At 43.9% G+C, this 14730-nt stretch overlaps 1 protein-coding gene across 1 annotated transcript in view; it reads left to right on the top strand.

Moving 5' to 3' along the window:
• Positions 1–14730, top strand: part of exosc9 (exosome component 9) — a 73023-nt gene that overhangs the window by 47281 nt on the left and 11012 nt on the right. The window contains exons 7-8 of the mRNA XM_060851366.1: positions 147–279; positions 11681–11773. Of these exons, the coding sequence (XP_060707349.1) occupies positions 147–279; positions 11681–11773 (226 nt within the window). The remainder of the gene's footprint in view (positions 1–146; positions 280–11680; positions 11774–14730) is intronic.

Below are 14730 nucleotides of genomic sequence, written 5' to 3' on the forward strand. Positions count from 1 at the left end.
TATTTAAGACAAGCAGGAGGTACTTTTTTTACACAAGACTTTGGAATATACTTCTGTAGGAAAGAAATCAAAAGGACATGAGAACATGCTAAGAATGGGATAGGGACCCTTCCTTCTGTATCTTGAGTAGTTTTTATTTTATATAGAACCTACCTATTGGTAGATCCAATCGAACATGAGGAACGTGTCATGGATGGACTTCTAGTAATTGCCATGAACAAACACCGTGAGCTATGCACTATTCAGTCCAGTGGTGGCATAATGCTTCTAAAAGATCAGGTCAGTAGTCAGCACATGTGTGCACTTTTATTTTCTTAAACTGATATGCTGGCATTGTACAGTGGACAATCAGCACCTGAAATGGAAAAAGATCAGATTAACATTATTTATCTTCAGATTTTAAAAATTTTATCTATAAAGTTAATAATTTTTTTTGTGATGTTAAAGATTTCTGTTCTTTCTCAAATGTTGAAGTGCTGTATGTTTTGAGCATATTATTTATCTTTCATTATTAAAGAGATGCTGCGTTATTAGAGGAGCTTAGGAATAGGTGGAGGTCACTTAGCCTACCAAGCCTGCCTTACTAATCTAGATCATGGCTGGTCATCTCCCCAATGCACATTTTCTGTGCCATCGCCATATTCCTTAAAGTTATTACTCTCCAGAAATCTTAGAATATCTTGAACCAGATCAAGGATTGAATTTCCAAGGCCAGTGTGCTATATTTGTAATCTAGTGGAGATCAGAGTTGAGAGTGTGCTGCCGGAAAAGCACAGTAGGTCAGGCAGCATCCGAGGAGCAGGAAAATCGACGTTTTGGGCTGGAGCCCTTCATTAGGAATTCTGAATTTCTAATCCAACTGCCATATTCTAGCTCATTCACTTAGTCTGTCCAAGTCCATGTGAAATGTCCATGGACTCTCCTCACAATCTACATTCCCTCCCAGCTTGGTGTCAGCAGCAAATTTAGAAATATTATACTTGGTCCTCAAATCTAGATTGTTTATCTAGATTGTGAACAGTTATAGACTTAGCCCTTGTACCCCACAAGTAACAGTCTACAGTCCTGAGAATGATGCTGCCTTTGGGATGTTAGGTTGTTCAGCTGAGTCTAAAGAATCCTAGTTGACATTCTTTACTCAGCCAAATTCAATGGAAATAAATTAAATGACCATTTGTTTGAGGAACCTTACACAGTTGACTGCATTTTTGAAACTAATCCAACTATTGTAAACTGTTTTGGGTCTCCTGAGGTTTTGGAATATGCTTCATAGATGTAAACTGTTCCTATGTTAGAAGCAATTTCATGTGAAAATTGTTTCCAATTGCCTTTAAATTGTTAAAAATCTGGGAGTGCAATTCCCAACATTGGTTATACTTGTTTTGCATTGTGTTTACGCTGTCACATTATTACTATTGTATTCTCTTTATTTTTTTTAAAGACTTATAAAGATCCATTTTTCCTCTCTCTTTGCATAGGATTATTTTGTTTAGATACAGATTTCTCAGAAATATTGTCCCATTGTCTAACATAACTCCCATTTATGTTAACGTAACTCCCATTTATGTTAACGTAACTTCCATTTATGTTAACATGACAAGAGTGTAATGGACATCCTAATATTGAAGACTAGAATCATAGAATCCTTACAACATGGAAAGAGACCATTCAAATGTGTATTTACCCTCTGAAGAGCATCCCACACAAACTCAACACCCCCACCCATTCCTGTAACCGCATATATACCATGGCCAATCCACCTCTTTTGGACTGTTGGAGGAAACCAGGGCACCTGGCAGAAACCTGCCCAGACATGGGCAGACTGTGCAAACTCCACACACGGTTTCCCAAGATTGGAATCTAACTACTGTGCTGCCCATTTCCATTTGAACGATTATAGAAAGCATTTTCATTTGAAAGGTTGTCGTCTATTAGGCAAAAAGGGATGAGTTACAGGCTATTTCTAAAAGCTGTGCACCAAACTGCATCATCCAGGCTTCTCCTGTAGATTGATTTGATGTTTAGATACAAATTTATACAAAATAATAGGAACTATGATTGTGATGCAATTTGGTTTTTCCACTAATTTTAGTTGAAGATAGCATGTACTTATTGATTCATTGCTTTCAATAGGACCCTAACATACATGAAAGCACGACAAGACATTACGACCTTGAATTGGCAATCAAAAACAATATTTAAAGGTGTATACTCCTGCATTCCAGTGGAGAAATGTGTAACAATGATTTTTCACTCTGTTTTTCTTTTGATATTCAAACCATTGAGAAAGTTGCACTCACATTTGGATTCAGCCTAGAATGGGGAAAGTGGGGAAGACTTTACAAGCTGCAAGTGGGTGACATTAGTCATTTTGTAATCTTTATTCCTATCAAGAAGTAATATATCCATTTTTAACCAGCCCAATGGTTTTAAAATACATTTCATAAATGTCAACAGGCAAGATCTTATCTATGCTTATATAGTAGTAAGGATATTTCTCAATAACCCAGCTGTCTTCAGGAATAGCTGGTGAGTGCTTGCCTACATACTCTGTCAATCCACCATCCTCCCATTCTGTGACCCTGCTCCGGTAATCAGGATTTGGCTGTCTGTGGAACAAAGGCCCTTTACACTAGGTTATTGACACCTTGACTGTAACTATGGAAAAGATTAGCAACTAAAAGGTGCATATACCCTTGGAACTATTAACTTTCCAAGACCAGTCAATAAGTATCAAAATGTGTCTCTATGAATGACTATGCTCTTGTCAATGAAGTTTAGCCTGCAATATATAAATGAGTAGTAGAACTATATTTGCTGCATGAAAGAGTGCAGGTGGGTACTCAATGAGTTAGCATGGTAGGTGAAGAAGGAAGGGTGGGTGACCGTCAGAACTAAGTTGTGGTATGAGGTGCAGTGGAAGATAGGTAGAGGGCATTAGGTTGCATGATGAGAACTGCTGGAATTTTTTTTTTGAAGAATTTGTGTAATGGATTCTTGGTTTAAGAGCAATTCTAGTTTCCAGAATAATTTCTATTACTTTCATCCTTCAGTGATACTTGTAAAGTGTTGATGCTTTGCAACAGAATGCCATAAAAGTTGAAAATAGATTCAGCTCAAAACACATCGGCAGTCCCTTGCCATACATTAAAGTTCTTGGATTCTGGGTAATCCAAGATGGAGGACGGGAAGAATTTCTGGCTGTAAGAGGGCTGTTCCTTTTTTTTTTGAGGTATTTTAGGTGTTGGAGGTGATTTCCTCGATTCGAGGAACAGCAAATACTGTTTTATATGCTGTTGCATTGTTTTAGAACTTGAGAGAAAAAATGTCAAAACAACAGCACTTTTAAAAGGGAGAGGAACAGACAAAGGCAGCACATGGATAGTCAGTGCAAGGGAGAGAGACAGCGAGAAAGAGAAAGAAACCCATACAGTTAACTTGACACAGCTGTGAACCTGCACAGTTACTGCCTTTGCTGTATCACTGGACCTCTGGAGTGCGTCTGGCAAAAATTAACAAAGTGAAATTTACAACTGATCTTGGAGGAGCCCAATTGGGAGAAGTCACAGCACAGCAACAGATAAGGGCGGCACAGTGGCTCAGTGGTTGAACCCGGGTTCAATTCCCGCCTTAGGCGACTGACTGTGTGGAGTTTGCACATTCTCCCCGTGTCTGCGTGGGTTTCCTCCGGGTGCTCCGGTTTCCTCCCACAGTCCAAAGATGTGCAAGTCAGGTGAATTGGCCATGCTAAATTGCCCGTAGTGTTAGGTGAAGGGGTAAATGTAGGGGTGGATTGCGCTTCGGCAGGTCGGTGTGGACTTGTTCGGCCGAAGGGCCTGTTTCCACACTAAGTCATCTAATCTAATCTAATAAGTGAATAGTTTCAAGTATGGCCTTATTGTTGTGAATAGAATGGGTTCTTCCTTGATTATATGTTTTATTGAGATACGTCTCTTGATTAAACTTAAAAGTATAAGCCATAAGTATTTAGTTAGCCTGGAGCAGTGTTTTTGAGAGGAATAAGACAGTGCTATTTTCTGTATCCAAGATTGAAAGAAGCAAAAATAGCTTTAGTAGAATGATATGTTCTTATTGTTGAATGTGGGAGTTTAGGGAGAGTTTGCGTTACTAAGGATTATATCTGCAATAAATGTCATTGGTTGGAAATCCGATCAGATCGAATAGATTGGTTGGAGAAACAAAGACAATGAGAAATTTACAAGAGCAAGGGGGTCTAATGGATGGCAGTTATAGGAAGGGAGAAAGCCACAGATACAGTCACATAGATGGGTTAACTCAAGGAAAAGGTAAGAGAGGTAGGTAGGTAGTACAGGAGTCTTCTGTGACAATCCCCATTTCAAACAAATATGTTTTTTGGAAAATGTAGGGGGTGATGGACTCTTGGTGACCTGTCCACCCCTCTCACCCACTCCAACCTCTCACCCTCGGAACGTGCAGCCCTCCACTCCCTCCGCTCCAACCCCAACCTCACCATCAAACCGGCAGACAAGGGAGGTGCGGTAGTAGTTTGGCGCACCGACCTTTATACCGCTGAGGCCAAATGCCAGCTCGCGGACGCCTCCTCCTATTGCCCCCTTGACCATGACCCCACCTCCCACCACCAAACCATCATCTCCCAGACCATCCATAACCTCCTCACCTCAGGGGATCTCCCATCCACCGCCTCCAACCTCATAGTCCCACAACCCCGCACCGCCCGTTTCTACCTCCTGCCCAAAATCCACAAACCTGACTGCCCCGGCCGACCCATTGTCTCAGCCTGCTCCTGCCCCACCGAACTCATCTCCGCGTACCTCGACACGGTTCTGTCCCCTTTATTCCAAGATCTCCCCACCTACATTCGGGACACCACCCACGCCCTCCACCTCCTCCATGATTTTCGCTTCCCCGGTCCCCAACACCTTATCTTCACGATGGACATCCATTCCCTGTACACCTCCATCCCCCATCACGAAGGACTCAAAGCCCTCCGCTTCTTCCTTTCCCGCCGCACCAACCAGTACCCTTCCACCAACACCCTCCTTCGACTAACTGAACTGGTCCTCACTCTGAACAACTTCTCTTTCCAATCCTCCCACTTCCTCCAAACTAAAGGAGTTGCCATGGGCACCCGCATGGGTCCCAGCTATGCCTGTCTCTTTGTAGGATATGTGGAACAGTCCATCTTCCGCAACTACACTGGCACCACCCCCACCTTTTCCTCCGCTACATCGATGACTGTATCGGCGCTGCATCGTGCTCCCACGAAGAGGTTGAACAGTTCATCAACTTTACCAACACCTTCCATCCCGACCTCAAATTCACCTGGACTGTCTCAGACTCCTCCCTCCCCTTCCTAGACCTTTCCATTTCTATCTCGGGCGACCGACTCAACACAGACATCTACTATAAACCGACTGACTCCCACAGCTACCTGGGCTACACCTCCTCCCACCCTGCCCCCTGTAAAAACTCCATCCCATATTCCCAATTCCTTCGTCTCCGCCGCATCTGCTCCCAGGAGGACCAGTTCCAATACCGTACAGCCCAGATGGCTTCCTCCTTCAAGGACTGCACATTCCCCCCAGATATGATCGACGATGCCCTCCACCGCATCTCCTCCACTTCCCGCTCCTCCGCCCTTGAGCCCCGCTCCTCCAACCGCCACCAAGACAGAACCCCACTGGTTCTCACCTACCACCCCACCAACCTCTGTATACAGCGTATCATCCGCCGTCATTTCCGCCACTTCCAAACGGACCCCACCACCAGGGATATATTTCCCTCCCCTCCCCTATCAGCGTTCCGCAAAGACCACTCCCTTCGTGACTCCCTCATCAGGTCCACACCCCCCACCAACCCCACCTCCAGTCCCGGCACCTTCCCGTGCAACCGCAGGAAATGCAAAACTTGCGCCCACACCACCTCCCTTACTTCTCTCCAAGGCCCCAAGGGATCCTTCCATATCCGCCACAAATTCACCTGCACCTCCACAAACATCATCTATTGCATCCGCTGTACCTGATGTGGCCTCCTCTATATTGGGGAGATGGGCCGCCGACTTGCAGAACGCTTCAGGGAACACCTCTGGGACACCCAGACCAACCAACCCAATCACTCCGTGGCTCAACACTTTAACTCTCCCTCCCACTCCACCGAGGACATGCAGGTCCTTGGACTCCTCCATCGCCAGAACATAACAACACGACGGTTGGAGGAAGAGCGCTTCATCTTCCGCCTGGGAACCCTCCAACCGCAAGGGATGAACTCGGATTTCTCCAGTTTCCTCATTTCTCCTCCCCCCACCTTGTCTCAGTCGATTCCCTTGAACTCAGCACCGCCCTCCTAACCTGCAATCCTCTTCCTGACCTCTCCGCCCCCACCCCACTCCGGCCTATCACCCTCACCTTGACCTCCTTCCACCTATCACATCTCTATCGCCCCTCCCCCCAGTCCCTCCTCCCTACCTTTTATCTTAGCCTGCCTGGCACCCTCTCCTCATTTCTGATGAAGGGCTCTGGCCCGAAACGTCGAATTTCCTGTTCCTTGGATGCTGCCTAACCTGCTGTGCTTTAACCAGCAACACGTTTTCAGCTCTTGGGGATATAACCCGAACACCCAAGTTTCTGGTATCGAGACAGGCTCTAATGCAATGAGAGGTACGTCGGATTCCAAGAGATCAGTTGTTTTAGGGGAGACTCCAGTCCAAGGCAGAGGCAGACGTTTCTGTGGCCAGCAGTGAAACATCAGAATGGTGTGTTGCCTCCCTGGTGCCAGGATCAAGGATGTCTGAGAGGATGCTGAATGTTCTCAAGGGGAAGAGGGGCCAGCAGGAGGTCATTGAACTTATTGGAATCAATGACATAAGAGTGGAAAAGGATGAGATTCTGAAGGGAGAATATAGAAAGCTAAGCAGGAATTTAAAAAGGCGGTCCTCGAGAGTAGTGATATCTGGATTACTCCCGGTGCTGCGAGTTAGTGAGGGCAGGAATAGGAGGATAGAACAGATGAAGGCATCAGTGAGGAGCTGGTGTATGAGAGAAGGATTCACATTTTTGGATCATTTAGAAGCTCTTCTGAGGTAGTAGTGACCTGTACAAGAAGGATGGATTGCACCTGAATTTGAAGGGGACTAATTACTGGCAGGGAGATTTGCTGGAGCTGCTTGGGAGCATTTAAACTAGAATGTGGGGGGAGGGGCAGGGAACCAGGGAAAGAGAAAGGAAAGAGATCAATCTGAGACTGGTACAGTTGAGAAAAGAAAAAAGTCCAACAGTCAAGGCAAGCAGGGACAAAGCAGAGAATAAGGTAGGATTGATAAATTAACCTGCATTTATTTCAATGCAAGGGGCCTAACAGGGAAGGCAGATGAACTCGGCATGGTTGGGAACATGGGACTGGGATATCATAGCAATTATAGAAACCTGGCTCAAGGATAGACAGGACTGTCAGCTTAATGTTCCAGGATACAAATGCCACAAAGAGAGGCAAGAGAGGAGGGGGAATGGCGTTTTTGATAAGGGATAACATTACAGCTGTACTGAGGTAGGATATTTGGAAATACACCCAGAGAAGTTATTTGGGTTGAACTGAGAAATAAGAGAGGAATGATCGCCTTATTAGGATTGTATTATAGTCTCCCTAGTAGTCCGAGGGAAATTGAGAAACAAATTTGTAAGGAATCTGTTATCTGTAAGAATAATAGGGTGGTTATGTTAGGGGATTTTAACTTTCCAAACATGGACTGGGACTGCCATAATGTTAAGGGTTTAGATGGAGAGGAATTTAAGTGTGTACAAGAATTTTTTCTGATTCAGTATGTGGGTGTACTGACTACAGAAGGTGTAAAACTTGACCTACTCTTGGGGAATAAGGCAGGGCAGGTGATTGAGGTGTCAGCGGGGGAGCACTTTGGAGCCAGTGATTATAATTCTATTTATTTTAAAATAGTGATGGAAAAGGATAGACCAGATCTAAAAGTTGAAGTTCTAAATTGAAGAAAGGCTAATTTTGATTGCATTAGGCAAGAACATTCAAAAGCTGATTGAGGGCAGATGTTTTCAGGTAAAAGGATGGCTAGAAAATGGGAAGCCTTCAGAAATGAGATAACAAGAATCCAGAGAAAGTATATTCCTGTTAGGATGAAAGGAAAGGCTGGTAGGTATAGGGAATGCTGGATGACTAAAGACATTGAGGGTTTATTTAAGAAAAAGAAGGAAGCATATGTAAGGTACAGACAGGAGAGATTGAGTGAATCCTTAGTGTATAAAGGAAGTACGAGTATACTTAAGAGGGAAATCAGGAGGGCAGAAAGGGGTCATGAGGTAGCTTTGGCAAATAGCGTTAAGGAGAATCCAGAGGGTTTTTTTTTCACAAATACATTAAAGACAAAAGGGTAACTAGGGAGAGAATAGGGCCCTTCAAAGATCAGCAAGGCGGGCTTTGTGTGGAGCCATAGGAGATGGGGGAGATACTAAATGTTGTGTTTTGCAGCAGTGTTTACTGTGGAAAAGGACATGGAAGATAAAGAATATAGGGAAATAGATGGTGACACATTAAAAAAATGCCCATATTACAGAGGAGGAAGTAATGGATGTCTTGAAATGCATAAAGATGGATAATGCCCCAGGACCTGATCAGGTGTACCCTAGAACTCTGTGGGAAGTGATTGCTGAGCGTCTTGCTGAGATATTTGTATCATTGATAGTCACAGGTGAGGTGCCGGAAAGACTGGAGATTGGCAAACATGGTGCCACTGTTTAAGAAGGGTGGTAAGAACAAGCCAGGGAACTATAGACCGGTGAGCCTGATGTTGGAGGGATTCCTGAGGGACAGGATGTACGTGTATTTGGAAAGTCAAGGACTGATTAGGGATAGTCAACATGGCTTTGTGTGTGGGAAATCATGTCTCTCAAACTTGATTGAGTTTTTTGAAGTAGTAACCAAGAGGATTGATGAGGACAGATGTGATCTATATGGACTTCAGTAAGGCGTTCGACAAGGTTCCCCGTGGGAGACTAATTGGCAAGGTTAGATCTCATGGAATACAGGGAGAACTAGCCATTTGGATACAGAACTAGCTCAAAGGTAGAAGACCGAGGGGGTTGTAGAGGGTTGTTTTTCAGACTGGAGGCCTGTGACCAGTGGAGTGCCACAGGGATCGGTGCTGGGTCCACTACATTTCATCATTTACATTAATGATTTGGATGTGAGCATAAGAGGTGTAGTTAGTAAGTTTGCAGATGACACCAAAATTGGAGGTTATGTCAGATTACAACAGGATCTTGATCAGATGGGCCAATGGGCTGAGGAGTGGCAGATGGAGTTTAATTCTGATAAATTTGAGGTGCTGCATTTTGGGAAAGGAAATCTTAGCAGGCCTTATACACTTAATTAGATTAGATTAGATTACTTACAGTGTGGAAACAGGCCCTTCGGCCCAACAAGTCCACACCGACCCGCCGAAGCGCAACCCACCCATACCCCTACATTTACCCCTTACCTAACACTACGGGCAATTTAGCATTGCCAATTCACCTGACCTGCACATCTTTGGACTGTGGGAGGAAACCGGAGCACCCGGAGGAAACCCACGCAGACACGGGGAGAACGTGCAAACTCCACACAGTCAGTCGCCTGAGTCGGGAATTGAACCCGGGTCTCTGGTGCTGTGAGGCAGCAGTGCTAACCACTGTGCCACCATGCCGCCCTCTAGGTTCTAGAGAGTGTTGCTGAACAAAGAGACCTTGGAGTGTAGGTTCATAGCTCCTTGAAAGTAGAGTTGCAGGTAGATAGGATAGTGAAGAAGGCATTTGGAATGCTTTCCTTTATTCATCAGAGTATAGAGGGCAGGAGTTGAGAGATCATGTTGCGGCTGTTCAGGACATTGGTTAGGCCACTGTTGGTATATTGCATGCAATTCTGGTCTCCTTCCTATCGGAAAGATGTTGTGAAACCTGAAAGGGTTCAGAAAAGATTTACAAGGATGTTGCCAGGGTTGGAGGATTTGAGCTACAGGAAGAAGCTGAATAGACTGGGGTTGTTTTCCCTGGAGCATCGGAGGCTGAGGGGTGACGTTATAAAGGTTTATAAAATCATGGGATTACTAGACAAATTCTTTTCCCTGGGGTGGGAGAGTCCAGAACTAGAGGGCATAGGTTTATGGTGAGAGGGGAAAGATTTAAAAGAGACCCAAGGGGCAACTTTTTCTCACAGAGGGTGGTGCGAGTATGGAATGAGTTGCCAGAGGAAATGTTGGTGGCTAGTATAATTGCAACATTTAAAAGGCATCTGGATAGATATATTAATAGGAAGGGTTTGGAAGATTATGGGCCAAGTGCAGGCAGGTGGGACTAGATTTGTTTGGGATATTTAGTCGGCCTGGACGAGTTGGACCGAAGGGTCTGTTTCCATGCTATACATCTCTGACTTTGACAGTTGATGATGTTTTTTTTTGGTGGAAGGTTGGGCCTCCAGAATTGCCCTTTCTGCCCTCCCTACCCGAGTTTGCAGCCAGGCTTGTCTCCTAGTGAGCCATTTTGTGGACAGTCCTTTCAACTTCATCTCCTATCACTTGTGTTCTGTGATTCACCCCTCTCAACTTGCTATCCCTTCCACTGGGTGGTAAAGTATAGGCGTTAATTCAGTATTACTGTCCGTGTTCAAATCTGATTAACAAAGTCCAAAATGTCAGATATGCCTAGAGAGAGGGCAATTATCTGCATAGCATGAAAATCCTAGGAAATAGCTGATTGACAACACCATTAACTGCATTCCATCAAATGCAGATAAATGTAAATGTAGCTGAAATAGACAGTGACTAGCCAGCTTGTGATTTTAATTTTTGAATCCATTGCTAAGCCCCCCCCCCCACCCCGGGCAAGGTTCTTCCTTGCATTGTGATTTGTACAGAATCATATGGTGGGAGGAGGGAAGTGTTTGTAATAGAGGTGTGGAATGAAGTGCATGTGGTGATGAGGCTTAATGCAAAGTGGAGCCAAAACCATCATTTCATCCTTGATGGTCAGTCAGTTGAAATATTATGGTTCTGAACCCATTTCTAAGAATGATGCTGAGGTGGTGTTGTCTGTCACCTTGCTTGAGCAGTGTATCCATTTTGAAAATGTTAGCCCTATTTTCAGACTCTTCCAAGGCCTTGCACAGTCCCCATGTCTAGAACCCCTTTAAACCCTACAACCTCTTGAGATCTCCATACTTGTTTACTAGTCTTTTTATAAATTCCCTCTTTTTAACTGCTCCATCACTCAGAGTTTTGCTTTCCTGAGCTATAGAATTAATTTCCCAAACCCCTTGGCTTCACAACCTCTTTCCTGCTTCTGAAGCTTCTTAGGGCAAATGATTAAAAGCTTGATCTTGATATCAAATGCCTGAGACATTTACCACTTTGAAGATACTACAGATTGTTGTAGGGTCTACTTGAATTTATAACACTTTTTTTTTCTATTTGTATAAATCAGCCATTCATAATGGCTATATACATATGAATGATAGGACAAGATGAAGCTCAGCTTTGATGCCCTTTATAGTGATGTGTGCTATCTAGGATATCATGAAAAGAATAATTAATTGGATGAGGTAATGCTACGGACTCCTACAAAAATCAACATTTCCAGGAGAAATGGGAACAAGGAAGAGCAATAATTGTATCATTTTATTTTAGGTTCTTCGTTGTACTAAAATAGCCGGTGTTAAGGTGGCAGAAATCACAGAGTTGATGCAAAAAGCTCTGGAAAATGATAAGAAAGTCAGGCAAGTTGATGTTAAACTCCTAATATTTTTTGTGAAAAATGCTGCTTTGAAAATAAATTAATTTTTTAGATTGGAGTTCTAATGATATGTGAATAGGCAGAGTCAGGATGAGATTTTTATCCTCAGGGTAGGGAATAGGAGTTGAAAACCTTCCCAGCTCAGTCTACCCGCTTCAGAAGAATGTGCTCACCAGGATGGAGTGCTCATTGCTGAGGGTGGATGACAGCAGTATTCAGACAAACTGACCCTGGATAAGACTGAAAGAGCTACCAGCTGCTGAGCAGGATGTTTAAATTGCCTTGTTCTGTAGTTTTGATTGAGCCCAAAAAACTATTAGACTCTGAAAATACCTGAGCCCCAACTTGATTGACAGCTCTGGCTCATTGTTCACTGTCAGGTTCACAATTTATTAATTCAACATTGGATGGGTTCAGGTGCTTTGCAGTTTTTGCTTTTAAGTTTTCAAAGGGTCTGGATGATAGACCTTTAATGACAAGGAGTTTTTGTAAACGTAGCAAAAACTTATGAAAGTTTCAAATTTTTTTTTCACTTATCCAACATGCACTATAGGATTCAATTGGTTTTATAGAGTGAATGGGGAATGAAGTGGATTGGTGGGAGGAAGGGCGTATCTTGACTTGCTTATGGATGGGGTTGGGGAAGAGAACCTTTTAAAAGATTCCATTATGGAGAGTTATACCTCATCACAACTCTGAGGTGCCATTAATTACAACTGTTTAAAGCTGGCCTGACCTCATGAAAATTGAGGAGGGCTCGATCATGCCTGGGGTGGGATTTCAACTTGAAGAGTCTTGAAGAGTAGAAACTTCCAGCATAAAAGGTCTCTGACACAAGTGCACCAGAGTCTGTTGTTTTATATAAGATAATTCTCCTGGAAGTGAATAGTTCAGGTTCTCTGCTGTTTTCTGATGGATTCTGAAGTCATATGATACCAGATTATAGTCCAACAGGGTTTATTTGAAATCACAAGTTTTTGGAGCGCTGTTCCTTCGTCATGTGGAGCGAAGAGAAGTGCACAAGCATATATTTATAGGCAAAGAAATCAAAAGATCACACAAATGGTGAGAGTGGAGTGTCGACAGATTGATTAATAAGTCTCTGCAATTGATCGAAAGTGTCAGACGGTGTGAGTGAAGTGTCAACAGCTAAATAGCAAGTGAAGGGATGACCTAAAACTCGATTAATTGAGGCAGAGAGATAATTACAAAAGATTAAAAATAAGATGGTGCAGGAACCAAACCAAATGGCTGGAATAATATGATCGGTGTAGGGGTAGCATGCCGAGGGTCTAACCAAAGAAATAAGTAATCCAAAACTGTACAAACTAGTTAGAGAGATCATAACAAGTTATCAAGGTGATGGGTCAAAACAGGACAGTAAAGATTCAAAGTTTGTGCGAAGATTTGTAGCTCGGGTGCTTGTTGTAGTGGTTCTGTTCGCCGAGCTGGAAGTTTTTGTTGCAAACGTTTCGTCCCCTGGCTAGGAGACATCATCAGTGCTCTGGAGCCTCCTGCGAAGCACTTCTTTGATGTTTCTTCCGGTATTTATAGTGGTCTGTCCTTGCCGCTTCCGGGTGTCAGTTTCAGCTGTCCGCTGTAGTGGTTGGTATATTGGGTCCAGGTCGATGTGTTTGTTGATGGAGTTTGTGGATGAATGCCATGCCTCTAGGAATTCCCTGGCTGTTCTCTGTCTGGCTTGCCCTATGATAGTAATGTTTTCCCAGTTATGCAAAGGTTAGAACAAACAGCCCTACCACAAATTCAACCCAAACTCTGGGTCAGATATGTCGATGACACGTTTGTAATCATCAAAAACACGGAAATAGAAAAAATCACACCGGATCATCAACGCCACACTCACAGGCATCCGATTCACGAGAGAAGTAGAAAAGGTTAGCCAACTCCCATTCCTAGACGTGATAGTACAGAGAACACCGAACGGAGAATTCACCACAAGGGTACACAGGAAAACAACACACACAGACCAAGTCCTAAACTATGAAAGTAACCACCCCAACACACACAAACGAAGCTGCATCAGGACACTATTCAAAAGAGCTGCAACACACTGCAGTACACCAGAACTGCGAAAAGAGGAAGAGGAACACCTATACAAGGTATTCGCCAAAAACGGATACCTGCGCAACTTTGTCAACAGATGCCTAAGAGATAGACCACGGAATGAGGACATGCCACAACCAAAAGGATTAGCCACACTACCATACATCAGGAGCATTTCAGAACTGACAGCCAGACTACTGCGACCCTTAGGACTCATAACGGCACACAAACCAACAGCCACGCTCAGACAACAACTTACTAGAACAAAGGAGCCAATACCCAACATGAGCAAAACTAATGTAGTTTATAAAATACCATGCAAGGACTGCACAAAACACTATATAGGACAAACAGGAAGACAGCTAACAATCCGCATACATGAACACCAACTAGCCACGAAACGACACGACCAGCTATCCCTAGTAGCCACACACTTAGACAACAAGCAACATGAATTCGACTGGGAAAACACTACTATCATAGGGCAAGCCAGACAGAGAACAGCCAGGGAATTCTTAGAGGCATGGCATTCATCCACAAACTCCATCAACAAACGCATCGACCTGGACCCAATATACCAACCACTACAGCGGACAGCTGAAACTGACACCCGGAAGCGGCAAGGACAGACCACTATAAATACCGGAAGAAACATCAAAGAAGCGCTTCGCAGGAGGCTCCAGAGCACTGATGATGTCTCCCAGCCAGGGGACGAAACGTTTGCAACAAAAACTTCCAGCTCGGCGAACAGAACCACTAGGACAGTAAAGATTTTACAGATAGAGAACAGTATAGTGGGGTTACATATAGCGCGACATGAGCCTAAGTTCATGAATCCGGCTGTCTTTATGGGTATGGAACATGGCTATCAGTTTCTGTT

This window comes from Hemiscyllium ocellatum, chromosome 36 (assembly GCF_020745735.1).
Source record: "Hemiscyllium ocellatum isolate sHemOce1 chromosome 36, sHemOce1.pat.X.cur, whole genome shotgun sequence".
NCBI classification, from domain to species: Eukaryota; Metazoa; Chordata; class Chondrichthyes; order Orectolobiformes; family Hemiscylliidae; genus Hemiscyllium; species Hemiscyllium ocellatum.